Source organism: Ooceraea biroi, chromosome 1 (assembly GCF_003672135.1).
Source record: "Ooceraea biroi isolate clonal line C1 chromosome 1, Obir_v5.4, whole genome shotgun sequence".
Taxonomy (NCBI): Eukaryota; Metazoa; Arthropoda; class Insecta; order Hymenoptera; family Formicidae; genus Ooceraea; species Ooceraea biroi.
Window position 1 is genome coordinate 2,445,301 of NC_039506.1, and position 13,146 is coordinate 2,458,446.

The following is a 13,146-nucleotide window of genomic DNA, read 5'->3' on the forward strand; positions in this document are numbered from 1 at the left end:
AGGCTAGACTGCGATTCTCGAAGATGAATGCGGTTATCGCGCTTTGCGATATATCGCAAGATGGCGACGCGATTATCGTTGTATGCGTGGAGTAAACTTGACGCGCGCGAAAATTAAATCTGCTTTAATCTTGCCTTATTTTCGTTGTAATACTTAATTAAGATGCAAATTTTTCGGTGCCACGCAGAAGCTATAGTGACATTAACGATTTTTTGTAAATTACGTAGCTGTAATTGACCGTGCATGCATTCAATGCTGACAATGACGACTGATAATACACGCAAAGTTCATGATATAGAAATTCTTTATTAACAGGCAAGAAACAATATCGTCGATAATACAAATAATGCTCCCTAAGGGTATCTTACGAGCGCACACTGAGATTTTACATGCTCAGACATTTATTTCGATCATGCAATAGACAATGCAAATACTCTCTCTTATACACTTCATCCAGCAAACAATTGCCCTAGGAAATACTTCAATGGTACAATAGGACGCATACACACACGCATTTAGATTCTATGTATCCCCGAACACATTTACGCGCCTCCCGGATCCACGGCAAGTAGAATCACGTACAATATTAAATATTGTGCTAAATTCCATTGTAACAGAGGGGATGAGAAAGGAGGAGAGAATGTAAATTCACTTTTTTACCATACAAAACTCTCAAATTTATATTGAAATCGTAAAAATCAACAATAATGATTGCATTGATTGCCTTACAATACATATACAAAAAACTGGTTTCCTTGCTGACACTGGTAGATGTAGCTTGGTGTTTCACTGCTAATTGCGAATGAATGCGCCATCAGCGATTCATTGAAGACAATAAAAATACGTTATCAAAGGGGAAAAGAATTCTTTGCTCTCTTGCTGTTTCGTTTACCGACAATTGCACAAACGTGCACGATTTTTTTTCCGCAAAGAACGAACCGTCACATTATTCTGAATTTGAATCTCACGTGGACAATGATAACAAGCGGTATGTTTTATTAAACGACAAACAGGTAAAACCGAAACGTATATATTTTGCGAAAGGTATCAAAACGAGATTTCAAATCATCATTTAAGAAGAAGAGTGAAATTTTCGAACTCACCTTTAGCGTACTACAAAAGTAATACATATCAAACTTTTAAATATATAATCCCCGATTGTATAATTTACCACTTCCTTCCAATTTACCAGTTAGTAAATTATCCACTAGTGAACTGCGTATAAATTACGAGAAAAACTCACTGCGCGCGCCACATCACTCGATCTTATTATCCCGTTTATTACATTATAGTTCATCCTTAACTAACGTATACCTATTTTTACTCGGCGCCAGCTTCTTGAATGCGGACTCTGGCGGCGTGGTGGGCGCTTTCACCTGTTTCCCCGTAACTTGCGGTACGTCGTTATGAGTGTCGGGACCGTAGTGGAACTCGCGATGGAGCTTCCCAGAGTACAGATCCTGCAGGAATTCCTTGAGCTTCCCCTCCACGAAGATGTCGTTGAAATTCTTGAACAGATACATGTGCCTAAAGCTATCGATCGCGATCAGCGGCAGGTCCGTTGTACTCTTTCCCAAATGGTGTAACGGATGCGCGAATTTCAGGCCGTCGGCAGTTAAGAAATTGATGTTCTCTGAAAAAAGAAAGAAATCAGTACGATTTGAAAGTTTCTAAAACAATTATACAACAATTTGTATAAAAAGGATCCGAAAGGATAAAGGATCGCGTACGTTTCTCGGTTATTAACGTCCTAGATACGATATCTTTGTACAGTTTAACGTTCTCCACGTCATCGGGTGCGTGGAACAGTATGAGAAACGGCAAGCCTTCCTCCGTCAGTTCCTCGGCATTCTCGAATGTTATTTCCCTCACGAGCGGCACGCACTTCTCCTGCGCCCACACATTTAGCTCGTCGTAATTGGTCATGCTTCCTTTGTAAGTCTCATCCTCGTCGTTGGACAAGGCCTTATCCGATCGGAAGACAATAATAGGCTCTCCTGGAGGGTGCAGTGCTTTACTCGCATTCCTAGACGCGTCATTCAAAGTGATAATTAAAATTGCACGCTTAAACAAAATGCTTGGTTGTTCGATGTGCGTAACATTTTGCTAATCGATGTAATAAAAGTTCTTAAAATTAAAATAAAATTGCTAAAGGCAAAGAAATCTGTTATGCAGCAAGAAGAATTCATCAATAAAACAAGGCTGAATCATATTTAACATACAACACAAAGACGTAATAATATTGCACAGCATAAAAACGAAATATGCAAAAATATAATTTTACAAATGCTCAGTGCAGGGACAGCTTGTATGTACCACTTTACTTACAAATGCAAGTGAAAGTGAAGCCCAATTTCACAGTTTTGATTGGAGCATGTGCTTGTCAAATGAAATTACATTATAATATAATTACTGTAAGATACAAATGGTATTTCTTACGCTAGCAATAAGAAGACAGTCACATTAGTGTCTTCAAAAAATATTTTTATCGTAAACGGCAAGTTAGTATCAAAAAGTACATTAAAAATGAAATACCTTACCCGAAACCAACGTGGAACTGGCAATCATCTTTTAAATTGGTGGCGACTTTCCTAAACAACTCATACGCCGGTACACTTTTATTGTCAAAGTATCCTATGATCATGCGCTTCTTGTCATCGAGTTCATTAAGCTCCCCCAAGTCGAAAAACTCTCTGATGGGATCTTCCAACTGTTTCCTGACAAATTCTTGGAATGCTTCCACGGAACGTTTCCCTCTGTATTCCCTCTTGGTTGGCTGTCCATTCCTTATGACTTTTAACGTTGGATACTTGGTTATGTGAAACCTAGACGCCACGGATGCTAATAAAACAGGAACAGGAAGTTCTCGTAATATAATCTCCATGTCCAGATAAATAGCATTAAGATTCTGCTTGTCAATAATTATGGATCATTGTAGATCGACACAGCGCGCTTTAAATGTACTCACTTTCTTGGTCGCAGTCTACTTTGGCCATCACTACCTTCCCTGCCTGTGGAAATTCTTCCCTGACTTTGTCAGCGGCTTTATCAAAAATTGGAGCTAATAAATTACTGAAGCGACACCATTGTGCATAGAAGTTTATAAATACCAGTTCATTCTCAGCTGCAAAAAATTCAGTTTAAAAGAAAAATGAGTGCAATCTTGTTTATAAGATTTACGTAAATTATTTTACATCCCCTGTACACTTTACCTAACGTCGCATCAATATCTTTATGAGTTAGTATAACCGCACCCTCTTCCACTTCTTCTGCTAAACTGTTTGGTAAATGTATCTAGAAAAATCACATGGATCCAATTACCATATCACCTTCTTTTCATTCTAATTTAATCTACATCCGGCTCATTCATTTTTAAATCACACACTTCTGTATATTTCCTTTCGAGTCTTGCACATGTCAGAGTAAGGATTAGATATATAGTTCAGTATATACATATGTGACGCGTTGACACATGACTTTTACCCTCAATCATGAACCCTCTGATTCTGATCTCCAAATCATTGAACGAACAACGATAAATAAACGACAATAAACGACAATGTAAATCAAGTATCGCAGCAATGGATAATTGCGCAAATAAAATGCCGAGTACGTATCACGAGACGTTTCTCGATTCCGCGCGGAGTTTTATCACATTTTTTAAATGCAATATTGTGTGTTGCGAGATATCGTGGTACATAGGTTATGCGGTGCGTGCAAAACACGGAAGGAGTCCCGGTAGCGGCGAGGCGGCCGAGCAGGAATCGCCGTCGGGCAATCGGTGGGCAGAAAACGGCCAAATTAGCAGCTGAGTTTCGTATTACGTGTCACGGAGCACCGTCGAATATTTACGCCTCTCACGCGCGGCTGCCGTACGGTTGTGAAACGGAAGGAATCGCTGTACCGCGCGGCGACGTAAACTCACCAGCAAACACGCGAATATAAGTACTTTGAAGTCGACGTTATCACAGGGAGCCAGCATCTTGCGATCTCGCGACGGCTAAATCGATGGTGCGACGAAATTTTGAGCCACCATCAGTGAAGCGACTGCCTGTGTGTCAACTGCTACGAGCCAGCGGCATATCGGGGAATCGAGCACGAAGCATCCTCGAGACATCGATTATCGCGTCCGCCTCCCCCACCCTCTGCGCCGTCGCTGGTTCGAGGCCGGTTGGGTGACGTTTTCAAAATGTCAACCTGTATTTGCGCACACGTAAAAGACGTGCGTGTTCTACGATCGCTCCGTCTCGCTTCTACCTGAGAACGACAGTCTGGTCTCGCTTCTAATTAATGTCTTATTGGTATTACTGGCCGTGCGCTTGTTTTTCACACCTGTAGCTACGTTCATTAATCACGGTTAAATGCACCCGTTGCCAGTAATACCAGTAGCATGTGTACGAACGCGTACGCGCCTTTTAAATTTATCGCGCGATGCGTGGTAGCTGCACGTTTAATATTTGCATGCGCGAGAAAAATATCGAAATGAATGAACTTCAAAATCTTCACGATAAGAGTCACTTTTTATTAAATATGTCGATAGAACATTCTAATTGACATCTTCCTGCTTAGAAAAAAATCTTTTTCTTAGGCATTAGAACAGCGGCCTGAATGTAGTCACGAATAAAATGTCACGTGCAGTCTGAAATAGGCACGTATCCTAAAAGGTTACACAACCTGCACCGAAATGCGCGCGCGTTTTCTTCATGTGTCACTTGCCGCACGTTGCCTTACATGTTGCGTGTCTGAAGTTCAAAACGTTCATACTTGTTTCATTCACCGACACAATCGTTATATCGTGAACAGACTGATTCCTCGACATTTTCTCGGTGACGATTCGGAATCCTCAGAAGACAAATGGATCCGGACAGTTGTTCGTTAACGTGCACGGTTACGGTGGAGTGGTTAAACGCCCAGGGCTCGATCCTGCGAAAAGTGACTCACAGAACGGCGTCGTTGCGTCTGATCCGAAACAATCAGCGCGAGATGCTCATCGAGGTGCACGCGGAGAAGGCAAACGTGCGTACGAGGTTAGTTCTCAAAGGTATTTCGGTGTTTAACAAATTTATGGCCGAAGGTAAAGCGTCTATCAAGTTCAAGGAGCAGAACTGCACGTTGTTCCTGTCGAACGCACCCTCCACGCAGCTGATCAACTTCCTCAAGACTATATTCATCAAAATGACGAACCAGGATGAAAAGGCGAAGAATCCCCTGAGAGAGAAGCTTTTCGCGAACCTGCAATTGGGTGGCGCACAAGAGATCAGTCCGGCTACCAGTGCAGAGGTCAACCGAGCGAAAGAGAAAGCCCTGGCTACGTCGCGAACGACGGTCACCACCCCGTCACCAGGCGTCGTCAAGAAGCGGAAACACAGCGATCACAGCACCAAAGTACCCGCAGCGAAGAAGCTGTATGAGAATCCCACGTCTGGAGAATTGACCGAGGAGCAGACCAGAATATTGAACGCAGTGGTCAGCGGGAAGAACGTGTTCTTCACCGGAAGCGCAGGGACTGGCAAATCGTTCCTGTTGAAGAAGATCATCTCAGCGCTGCCTCCAGATGTGACGATGGCCACAGCAAGCACTGGAGTAGCGGCCTGCCACATAGGTGGAATCACGCTGCACCAGTTTGCCGGGATCGGCCTGGGTACCGGCACCATGGACAGATGCTTCCAGCTGGCGTCCCGGCCGTCCGTCACCTCTGTCTGGCGCAAGACAAAGCACCTGGTGATAGATGAGATTTCCATGGTGGACGGCGAGTTCTTCGACAAGATCGAGGCGGTAGCGAGGCACGTGCGCAGGACGGAGAGACCTTTCGGTGGAATACAGTTGATTCTGTGCGGTGACTTCTTCCAGCTGCCGCCCGTGTGCAAGACCAACGATAGGGCAAAGTTCTGCTTCCAGAGTGAGGCCTGGCAGAAGTGCGTTCACTTCAACTACGAGCTGCAGACGGTTCACAGGCAGAAGGATGCGGCATTCGTAAAGATACTGAACAGCATCAGGATAGGCAGGGTCACGGACGACATCGTTGAAACTCTGAGGGAAACGGCGAAGCAGAGGATCGAGAGTAACGGAGTATTGGCAACCAGACTGTGTTCACACGTTAAGGAAGCCGACGAGATCAATGAGTTCCAGTTGAATGAGCTGACGGGTGAAACTAAGACGTACACGGCATCAGATTCCGATACCTCTATGACGCACACGTTGGATCAGCAGCTAGCTATACCTGGCAAGTTAGTGCTGAAAGTCGGTGCTCAAGTTATGCTGTTGAAGAATATCAATCTCAACAGCGGATTGGTAAACGGTGCTCGGGGTGTCGTTGTCAGTTTCAAAAACGATGTACCGGTAGTTCAACTGCGATCTGGAATGCATTACGAAGCGAAGACGGAGAAATGGACTATCAAAACCACTTCTGGCGTTCTCGTACACAGAAAGCAGATTCCGTTGAAGCTGGCATGGGCGTTTTCGATTCACAAGAGTCAGGGTTTAACTTTAGATTGCATAGAGATGTGCCTGTCGAGAGTATTCGATGCTGGTCAATCGTACGTGGCGCTTTCGAGAGCTCAGAGCTTACAGAGTTTACGTATCTTAGAGTTTGATAGTCAGCAAGTATGGGCTAACACAACTGTGCTTGAATTTTATAAGAAATTTAGGAGGAACTTGCAGGAAATGGAGATGATTCCTCTAGGCAAGAAAATAAAAGTAGAGAAAGATTAGATAAATTAGTGATCTTGCTTATTTTTATAATCTTTATACGTGTGATTTGTTGGAAGTAAATAACTTGCTTCTAGCACATGCAATAAAAATCGCATAATTATTATAAAAACAGTATTGTTACAATTGATATGATATTTAAATGGATGATATGAATTTTTATATTCAGTAAAGAAAGTAAATGCTTTATTTCTATGTATCATTAATACAACAATGTCTTAGAACTTTTTTTTACAAATATTATAACTTACTGATATTTAAATGGACAATGTGACGTGTGCTAATAATCATCGACGGTTATTTCGATGGGCGGTATATAGCGCCATGTGTGCCCGGCGTTTAGAAGTTCCGAGTAAAGTACTGGAGAGTTTGGAGCGGATTCTTTGCTACTGCACTGGATATCTATTTTGTACTGACCAGCTGTGAAAAATACTACGCGGCACTCGTGATAGGCTCTGCCGTATTCCTGCAACTGTTTTTTTTTCCGTGATAATAAGAAAAACGAGATTGTTCATCGTACAATTATTATAAATCGCAGGTGCAACTTACCGCAGGCAGCATGACTTTATTCGCGCCGGCTATAGACAGTCTCGTCTCCAACTGATAATTATTAACTCCATTGTGATGATCCTGGTAGAAGTTAATAGACAATGTGAGATCGCTCAGCGGATGTCCCAGAGCATTGCACACTCCGACACCGACGCTCACGCATTCACCCAAACAACACGTCAGTTCATCTTGCGCTTTCACAGTGGCGTCATTAATGGTTATCTCTGGAGATTTGTTTCATTAATTAATCCGCAAAGTTTTTAATCTTTATGTATCGATTAGTAGTAATACGCACCCCATTGTAGAGGGCTCATTCTGACGAGGTCTAGCATATCCTGAGTTAGGGTAATGCCGGATAGAGTCGCCTTTCCCGTTGACTCTGTACCCAATAATTGCCAGCGCAGATCGACTAGCGAGGCTATATGTTCGGCGCATATCTTTTGGAGCTCACCGGTGTCGCCGGTGCCATTCAACTGCGAGCGAGAAAATCGATGGAATAAAATTATATTACGATATACATATATCTCCGATGAATCATCATATCCTTCATTACCATAGACAATTTATTAAGCGGACATCGGTCAACCGGAACGGGAATTCGACACGGTTCTTTACCTTCCATGTATATACATTTACTTTGCGTGTAATGCAACTCCATTTCGTGATTCGTCATGTTCGTCACGTCCAGCACGAGATAAAATTGCAGTGGCCTGCAAAATCGTTTACGGAATTACTCTTTCGCTTCTGACAAAATGTTTGTTACACGCGATCTGCGAAACGCTAATTGCACATGACATAGATTGCACGAATAAACGAAATTATATTATAAAATTCTCTTTGTGTTTTTTTTACTCACGTTTCGGCCGGTAGTACGTCCCAATTGGTGATTTGTACACTAGGTAGCATCTCGATGGTTATGAAGACGGACGAGGTTCTGCAGTAACCGGCTACCAAGCCTGCGCCACCCGAGTATTTTATTTTCAACTGACCCTCGATAACGTTCGACGTGTGCAATGGCACCGCGAGTTTCGATAAACGCGTGCTTGCTAGGGAGGAATGGCCAGAGTGCGAGCTCAATCCCGACCTGAAGGAGGAGGTCAGCTCGGATTGTCTCTTTGTATGATGAGACGGAGAACTGAGTCTAGATGGCAGGGAACTGTGGCCTGAATGCGACATCAAGCTGCTCGGTTGACTAAGGTAGGTACTGCTGGTAACATCTGAAAAGTTAATTAATGATTATTACCAAAAAGGGAAGAACGTTGTAAAAACATCAAGATCATTGCAGAAGTTACCATGTCTGATTGACGGTGCTACAAAATCCGTCGCCGCATACAGATACAGAGTGAGACTCGCGCTGCTACCGGGCTGTAACGGCAACTGTGTCATCAGATTCTCGTCGCTCCACTTAAATATTTTGCTTTCGGTCGTGGCGTCCAAGGCGGACTGCACCGACAATTCGACCATCTCGATGGGAACCTGGCCAACGTTCGTGATCGTCACGGTACACTCGGCGCTGCAAGCGCAGACAAGGTTGAGCTTATAAATTCACATTTAAATAAATAAGACAAATCAAAAATATTAAATGAGTGGACGCGCGATAGAATTTCACTCGTAGAACGGAATGTAGACTGTAGAACGGAATAGAACAGTTGCGAACCTCTCACCACCGTAGAGCGACACGCTCGCGCTGGTGACTATGTTGTCGCCCGAACTGAAGCTGGCCGTTTGAGGCAAGCTAGTCGCGACGTCGATTCTCGGCAAGGCCGGTATCACCTCGACCGTGTACTGCGGATGCAGCATGCCCTCCATGTGTCTCAGTCTGCAGTTAGACTTGACGCCTAACGTGTGCGTGCTGAACCCGAGTATTTCCAGATCTCCGACTTCCTTGGGCCTGCCTGCTAGCGTAACCGCGATCGGGCCGGATTCGGCGGGCAGGCTAATACTTTCCGGTATCGACTCGAACACCACGCCGTTCGTCAACAGCCTCATGTTGGACACGTGCAGCTCAAACGGCAGCGGATTTATCAGTTGCATCGATACTTCGCAGATGTCGCCCTCCACCCACAAGTAATCTGTTGTGACAAAAGTTTATTATTTACGTGGAGATGTGTATTAAATTACTGATAATCGCCGTTCATGTACGCACATACCAACTTTGCTCTTCGAGGTGTTCTTGCGCTCCAGCGATCCAAAGTTGATTGGCGTGAATAGAAACGGGCCATGATCTTCCTTTACTCTTTCTATCTTCTGAGGCTGCAAGTGCGGCTGCATGTTCTTCAGGCTGAACGACTTCGTTTTTGGTATATTTAGCAAGTTAGCTGGTGGTATAACGGTGCCAGAGTCTAAAACCTGTTGTACACGATGACATTTATTTTCTATGAGTAAATTATGTACTCGTTAGTCGGATCGTTTTACGTACAAGAGGGACTGGTGCGCCCTCACACTGTTGAGACACGTTCTGAAGTTGTAGCGCGGTCTCTTTCCGTTCGTCAGGCGTCAGATGATTGTACATCGTCTGCAGCAGGAATGTCAGGTGTCTCGTAGCTAGTGCTGGATTGCCCATTCGATTTGCAGCGGCAACAAGCTCATTTATCACTTGAATCTGTATGATCGGCCACCCTTTTTGTCCAGCTACGAGAGAATCGTGTAAAGCTAACGCGACGGTCGACGTAGATAATCGCAACAACTACCTGGTGGCATGTTGACAGGATCCAAAGACAATTTAAAGCCGGACGTTGCTTGTAACATCAAGTTGTAGCATTGTTGCCAGTCGGGGTTGGGGTTATTTTGCGATACGTGGCGCGTGGCCGCCAATCGCAAACAGAACGAGGCCTTTCTGTCGAAGCCGAAGCTGGTGTACAGATCGGACAACGTGGTGAATCGATCGATCTGAAACATTTTGTCTATATAATACTTTAATGCGCCTTTTGTCTCGGAACTTATTCGATATATCACGTTACATTGACAGTACGTACTTTCTCTTGCTCGCTGAGATGCAAGTTGATCAGCACAACGTTATTTAAATACGATGCTGCCTGTAACGTACAGTTCTGCTCTATTGAGATTCTTGTCGCTTTGAAACTAGCCTCAGTCTCGATGATACCCGCATACTGATATTTACTGTAATGCACTATAGCCTCGCGATACTTCTTCGATATCTCCTCAGGTAATAAAATGTGCGGCATGTTGGCCTTCACCACTTCTATACTAGGCGGAGATGGCAGAGCCGCGATGGCTTGCGATTCTCGTCTGAAATAACAAATTGTTGATTAGCTTATTTCTTCACCAAAGTTTCTAGTGCAAAATTACTTCGATATACATTTCGACTATAATTATTTACAGAAAGAGCTACTTATAAGATGACATAAATTTGCTTCGAGATTATTGATTGACGTACCTCTGCTTACTTGGACTACCTTCTTGTAAGGAAGAGTTCCTTTGCAACGGAAGACTCCGACACATATTAGGATAAAGAACGAGGACCGAGGCAGCGCAGAGACCCTCGTACGCCGCCCCCAGCCACAGCCAATCGTTGACTGCCTGCAGGATGTTGGCCGCGGAATTGTAATTGTTCAACGCATCGGACGGTAGCCCCGCCTGAAGACACAGATCTCCCAGATGCTTCGTCATGCGACCCACGCATCTCTTCTTATTGTTTCTTGAGTCAAGATCCAATCCTATGAAGTCCTTCTTCTCGAACGGAGCCAGCAGAAGGGAGACGCGGTCTATCTTCTCCCTGGAGCGTTCCAGCCTCTTCGACTCCAGGATCCAAAACAGGAAGTTCAGGTACTCGGCCGTTTGCGTTTCTAGGTCGGGGCAGCTCTCGTCCACGTAGAACACTGCACGTGTCTTGAAGTTGCTGGGTGTGGTGTAGCCTGGTGGCGGCTCGTGACGGCCATTCGACTCGACGGGACCGAGCAGGATAGCTCGCGAGTCGTACAGGGTACTGCTGTACTTCACCTTCAGGGTCTCGTGCACCCTGCACAGCTCGTTCAGCTCTACCTGATTGTCGTACCTGCCGAACGTGATCAGACCCAGCAGCCGCCTGTGGGTCTGAAAGTCCCCCCAGTCGTTGTTCTCCACAGGATGCTCCCTGACGAACCTGGCGAGGATCTCCCGGGTGCCACCGGTGGAATCCGACACGGAGAACCTGCTGCCAGCCTTGATGATCCTCTCGCATAACCTGCTGACCGTCTTCGGCTTGATCTGCGTGCCGACCGGCCGCAGCAGCAGCAGCAGAGCGGCGTGGTCGTGTGCGGTCTGCTCGTAGTCGGGATGGGACATCTTGTTGTCGGGCACCGGACTCGACAGGATAACGCTGATAGCCGAGCGCATTTATGCCATCGATTTGTTCGTGGGTACCCGATTAGTACCTGGGCGCGTCTGGCTCAGCTGGATTCCGTCATGTCTGCCTGTCGTCGAGTACAGCGAGGATGCGGCAGAGTGTCCTGTGTCGGTCTGAGTGAAATTTGTCTCGTTCATAACAACATCTGTCCCATCAGCTGCGATCAGTGCACGTAGGGACACCCACCGGGCAGTGGGCACGCACGCACGTAGGACGTCGCTTCTGCGCATACGCCCGTAGTATTTATCAGCTGACGCTCCATACGTCACGTGATGCGCGCGCCGTGTCACGTGACCGCAAGTCGAATGGAGGCGCTGAATCGAGTGGAGAGCGCAGCGGTGATTTAAACGCACAACTCCGAGCTTCTGAAAAAGAATGTCCTACATAGCGAGTACGTATAGGCGCTTTCGATCATTATTCCGTGCTTTTCCCTCTTCAAAAATTATTTTATTTCTTTATTTATTCATATTATTTAGTGTTAGAAATGTAAAAGTGTGGTACTTGGTAAGTGGACGTGCTCGTCTTGTTTCGTAATGGCGTAAGCGTCGTATCACCGTAGGTTATATAGTTTGATCTGCTCTTGCTTCAAATTCAAGAATGCAAGGATACTTCACGATTCAGATAAATATTATCAAGAAGTTGTTTACAGCTGTGACAAAAATGTATCTTTTAACGGAGTCAAATTATGAATTATCTTAAAATGAAATACTAGCGATTAAACACGCGTGTAATTAAATGTGCATTAAAATATCGGCAGAAGTAAGGAATTTAAATAAATTTGAACGCTGCATATATGAGAAATTTGTGCTGGAATGAGATTAAGAAAAGAGACTGTTGCGATACGCAGATAACAAGCATAACCATGGAAGCGGAAGCGGAAAGACTGAGAGATGCAAGATGTAACGTGGCGATGTGTGCTTCTACTATTGCGAGCAGGCTCAAGAAGTAGGGTAAATCAGTGACGGATTAATATCTCCTGAGAGCTCGAAATATTGTATGTCTGATACACTCTATATATCACATATTATAATATATAACCTAAAGAGCTTCTTTAAAATAATGTATAATAATTTGACTCAAAAGATTCGGTTTTGATGCAGATAAGACAAGTAAAACAACAATAAAAATATCTTGATAATATTTATCTTAATCATGAAGTATCCTTGCATTCTTCTTAATGATTGATAAAGATATGCGTAAGTGAAAAATTTGGAAAATTTATAATCAACTATTTCATTCCTTTTTGATTGATTTTAGTTGCTTCGTTCCATTCCAATACTCGCATAATATCAATATCGATTCCAATTGATTGAATATCATTACTAATATATTATATATTTCTATATATATCCCTCAAAAGAAAAAAGAAGCATGAAGAAAATACAGTTTATGCCGTTAGAGTCACTACTCACAGCTGTGTTAAAATCACCACGTGTCTCATTAACGTCATGCATTAGTCCATGAACAACAGTATTTCTAAATACTTTTACATTTCCAATCAGACCAGTAGCATCATCATCAACCTAATCTCCCATGTTTCAGCA

General features: G+C 44.1%; 3 protein-coding genes across 4 annotated transcripts; 1 reads left to right on the top strand and 2 right to left on the bottom strand.

The window, feature by feature from the left end:
• Nucleotides 1–286: 286 nt before the first annotated feature.
• On the bottom strand, nucleotides 287–4,124 carry LOC105280479 (endoplasmic reticulum resident protein 44). 2 transcript variants are annotated; one of them, XM_020031973.2, is made up of 7 exons: nucleotides 3,926–4,124; nucleotides 3,213–3,294; nucleotides 2,969–3,124; nucleotides 2,541–2,841; nucleotides 2,329–2,379; nucleotides 1,731–2,026; nucleotides 287–1,633 (listed from the first exon to the last, which is right to left on the bottom strand). In XM_020031973.2, the coding sequence occupies exons 1-7, from the start codon at nucleotides 3,980–3,982 to the stop codon at nucleotides 1,287–1,289; spliced, it is 1,290 nt and encodes a 429-aa protein (XP_019887532.2). In that variant the 5' UTR covers nucleotides 3,983–4,124; the 3' UTR covers nucleotides 287–1,286. The 2 variants fall into 2 exon arrangements, with proteins under 2 accessions (XP_019887532.2, XP_019887533.2); XM_020031974.2 differs by lacking the exon at nucleotides 2,329–2,379.
• A 121-nt stretch (nucleotides 4,125–4,245) lies between these two features.
• Nucleotides 4,246–6,915, top strand: LOC105280327 (ATP-dependent DNA helicase PIF1). The gene has a single exon (XM_011340800.3). The coding sequence runs from the start codon at nucleotides 4,855–4,857 to the stop codon at nucleotides 6,709–6,711; it is 1,857 nt and encodes a 618-aa protein (XP_011339102.2). The 5' UTR covers nucleotides 4,246–4,854; the 3' UTR covers nucleotides 6,712–6,915.
• Nucleotides 6,875–12,887, bottom strand: LOC105280326 (protein brunelleschi). The gene is made up of 12 exons (XM_026967771.1): nucleotides 10,655–12,887; nucleotides 10,233–10,506; nucleotides 9,948–10,146; nucleotides 9,677–9,888; nucleotides 9,408–9,606; nucleotides 8,915–9,329; nucleotides 8,550–8,770; nucleotides 8,114–8,474; nucleotides 7,811–7,967; nucleotides 7,553–7,730; nucleotides 7,258–7,481; nucleotides 6,875–7,180 (listed from the first exon to the last, which is right to left on the bottom strand). Exons 1-12 carry the CDS (start codon nucleotides 11,590–11,592, stop codon nucleotides 6,989–6,991), a joined length of 3,570 nt encoding a protein of 1,189 aa, XP_026823572.1. The 5' UTR covers nucleotides 11,593–12,887; the 3' UTR covers nucleotides 6,875–6,988.
• Nucleotides 12,888–13,146: the final 259 nt, after the last annotated feature.

Coding starts and splice junctions, on each gene's coding strand:
- LOC105280326 (XM_026967771.1), bottom strand. CDS start 11,592: ATGCGCTCGGCTATCAGCGTTATCCTGTCGAGTCCGGTGCCCGACAAC. Junction 10,147..10,232: donor ATCTCAGCGAGCAAGAGAAA/GTACGTACTGTC, acceptor AAAATGTTTCAG/ATCGATCGATTCACCACGTT. Junction 7,968..8,113: donor GACGTACTACCGGCCGAAAC/GTGAGTAAAAAA, acceptor ACGATTTTGCAG/GCCACTGCAATTTTATCTCG.
- LOC105280327 (XM_011340800.3), top strand. CDS start 4,855: ATGGATCCGGACAGTTGTTCGTTAACGTGCACGGTTACGGTGGAGTGG.
- LOC105280479 (XM_020031973.2), bottom strand. CDS start 3,982: ATGCTGGCTCCCTGTGATAACGTCGACTTCAAAGTACTTATATTCGCG. Junction 3,295..3,925: donor TTATATTCGCGTGTTTGCTG/GTGAGTTTACGT, acceptor TGATTTTTCTAG/ATACATTTACCAAACAGTTT. Junction 2,027..2,328: donor CTTCACTTTCACTTGCATTT/GTAAGTAAAGTG, acceptor TGACGCGTCTAG/GAATGCGAGTAAAGCACTGC.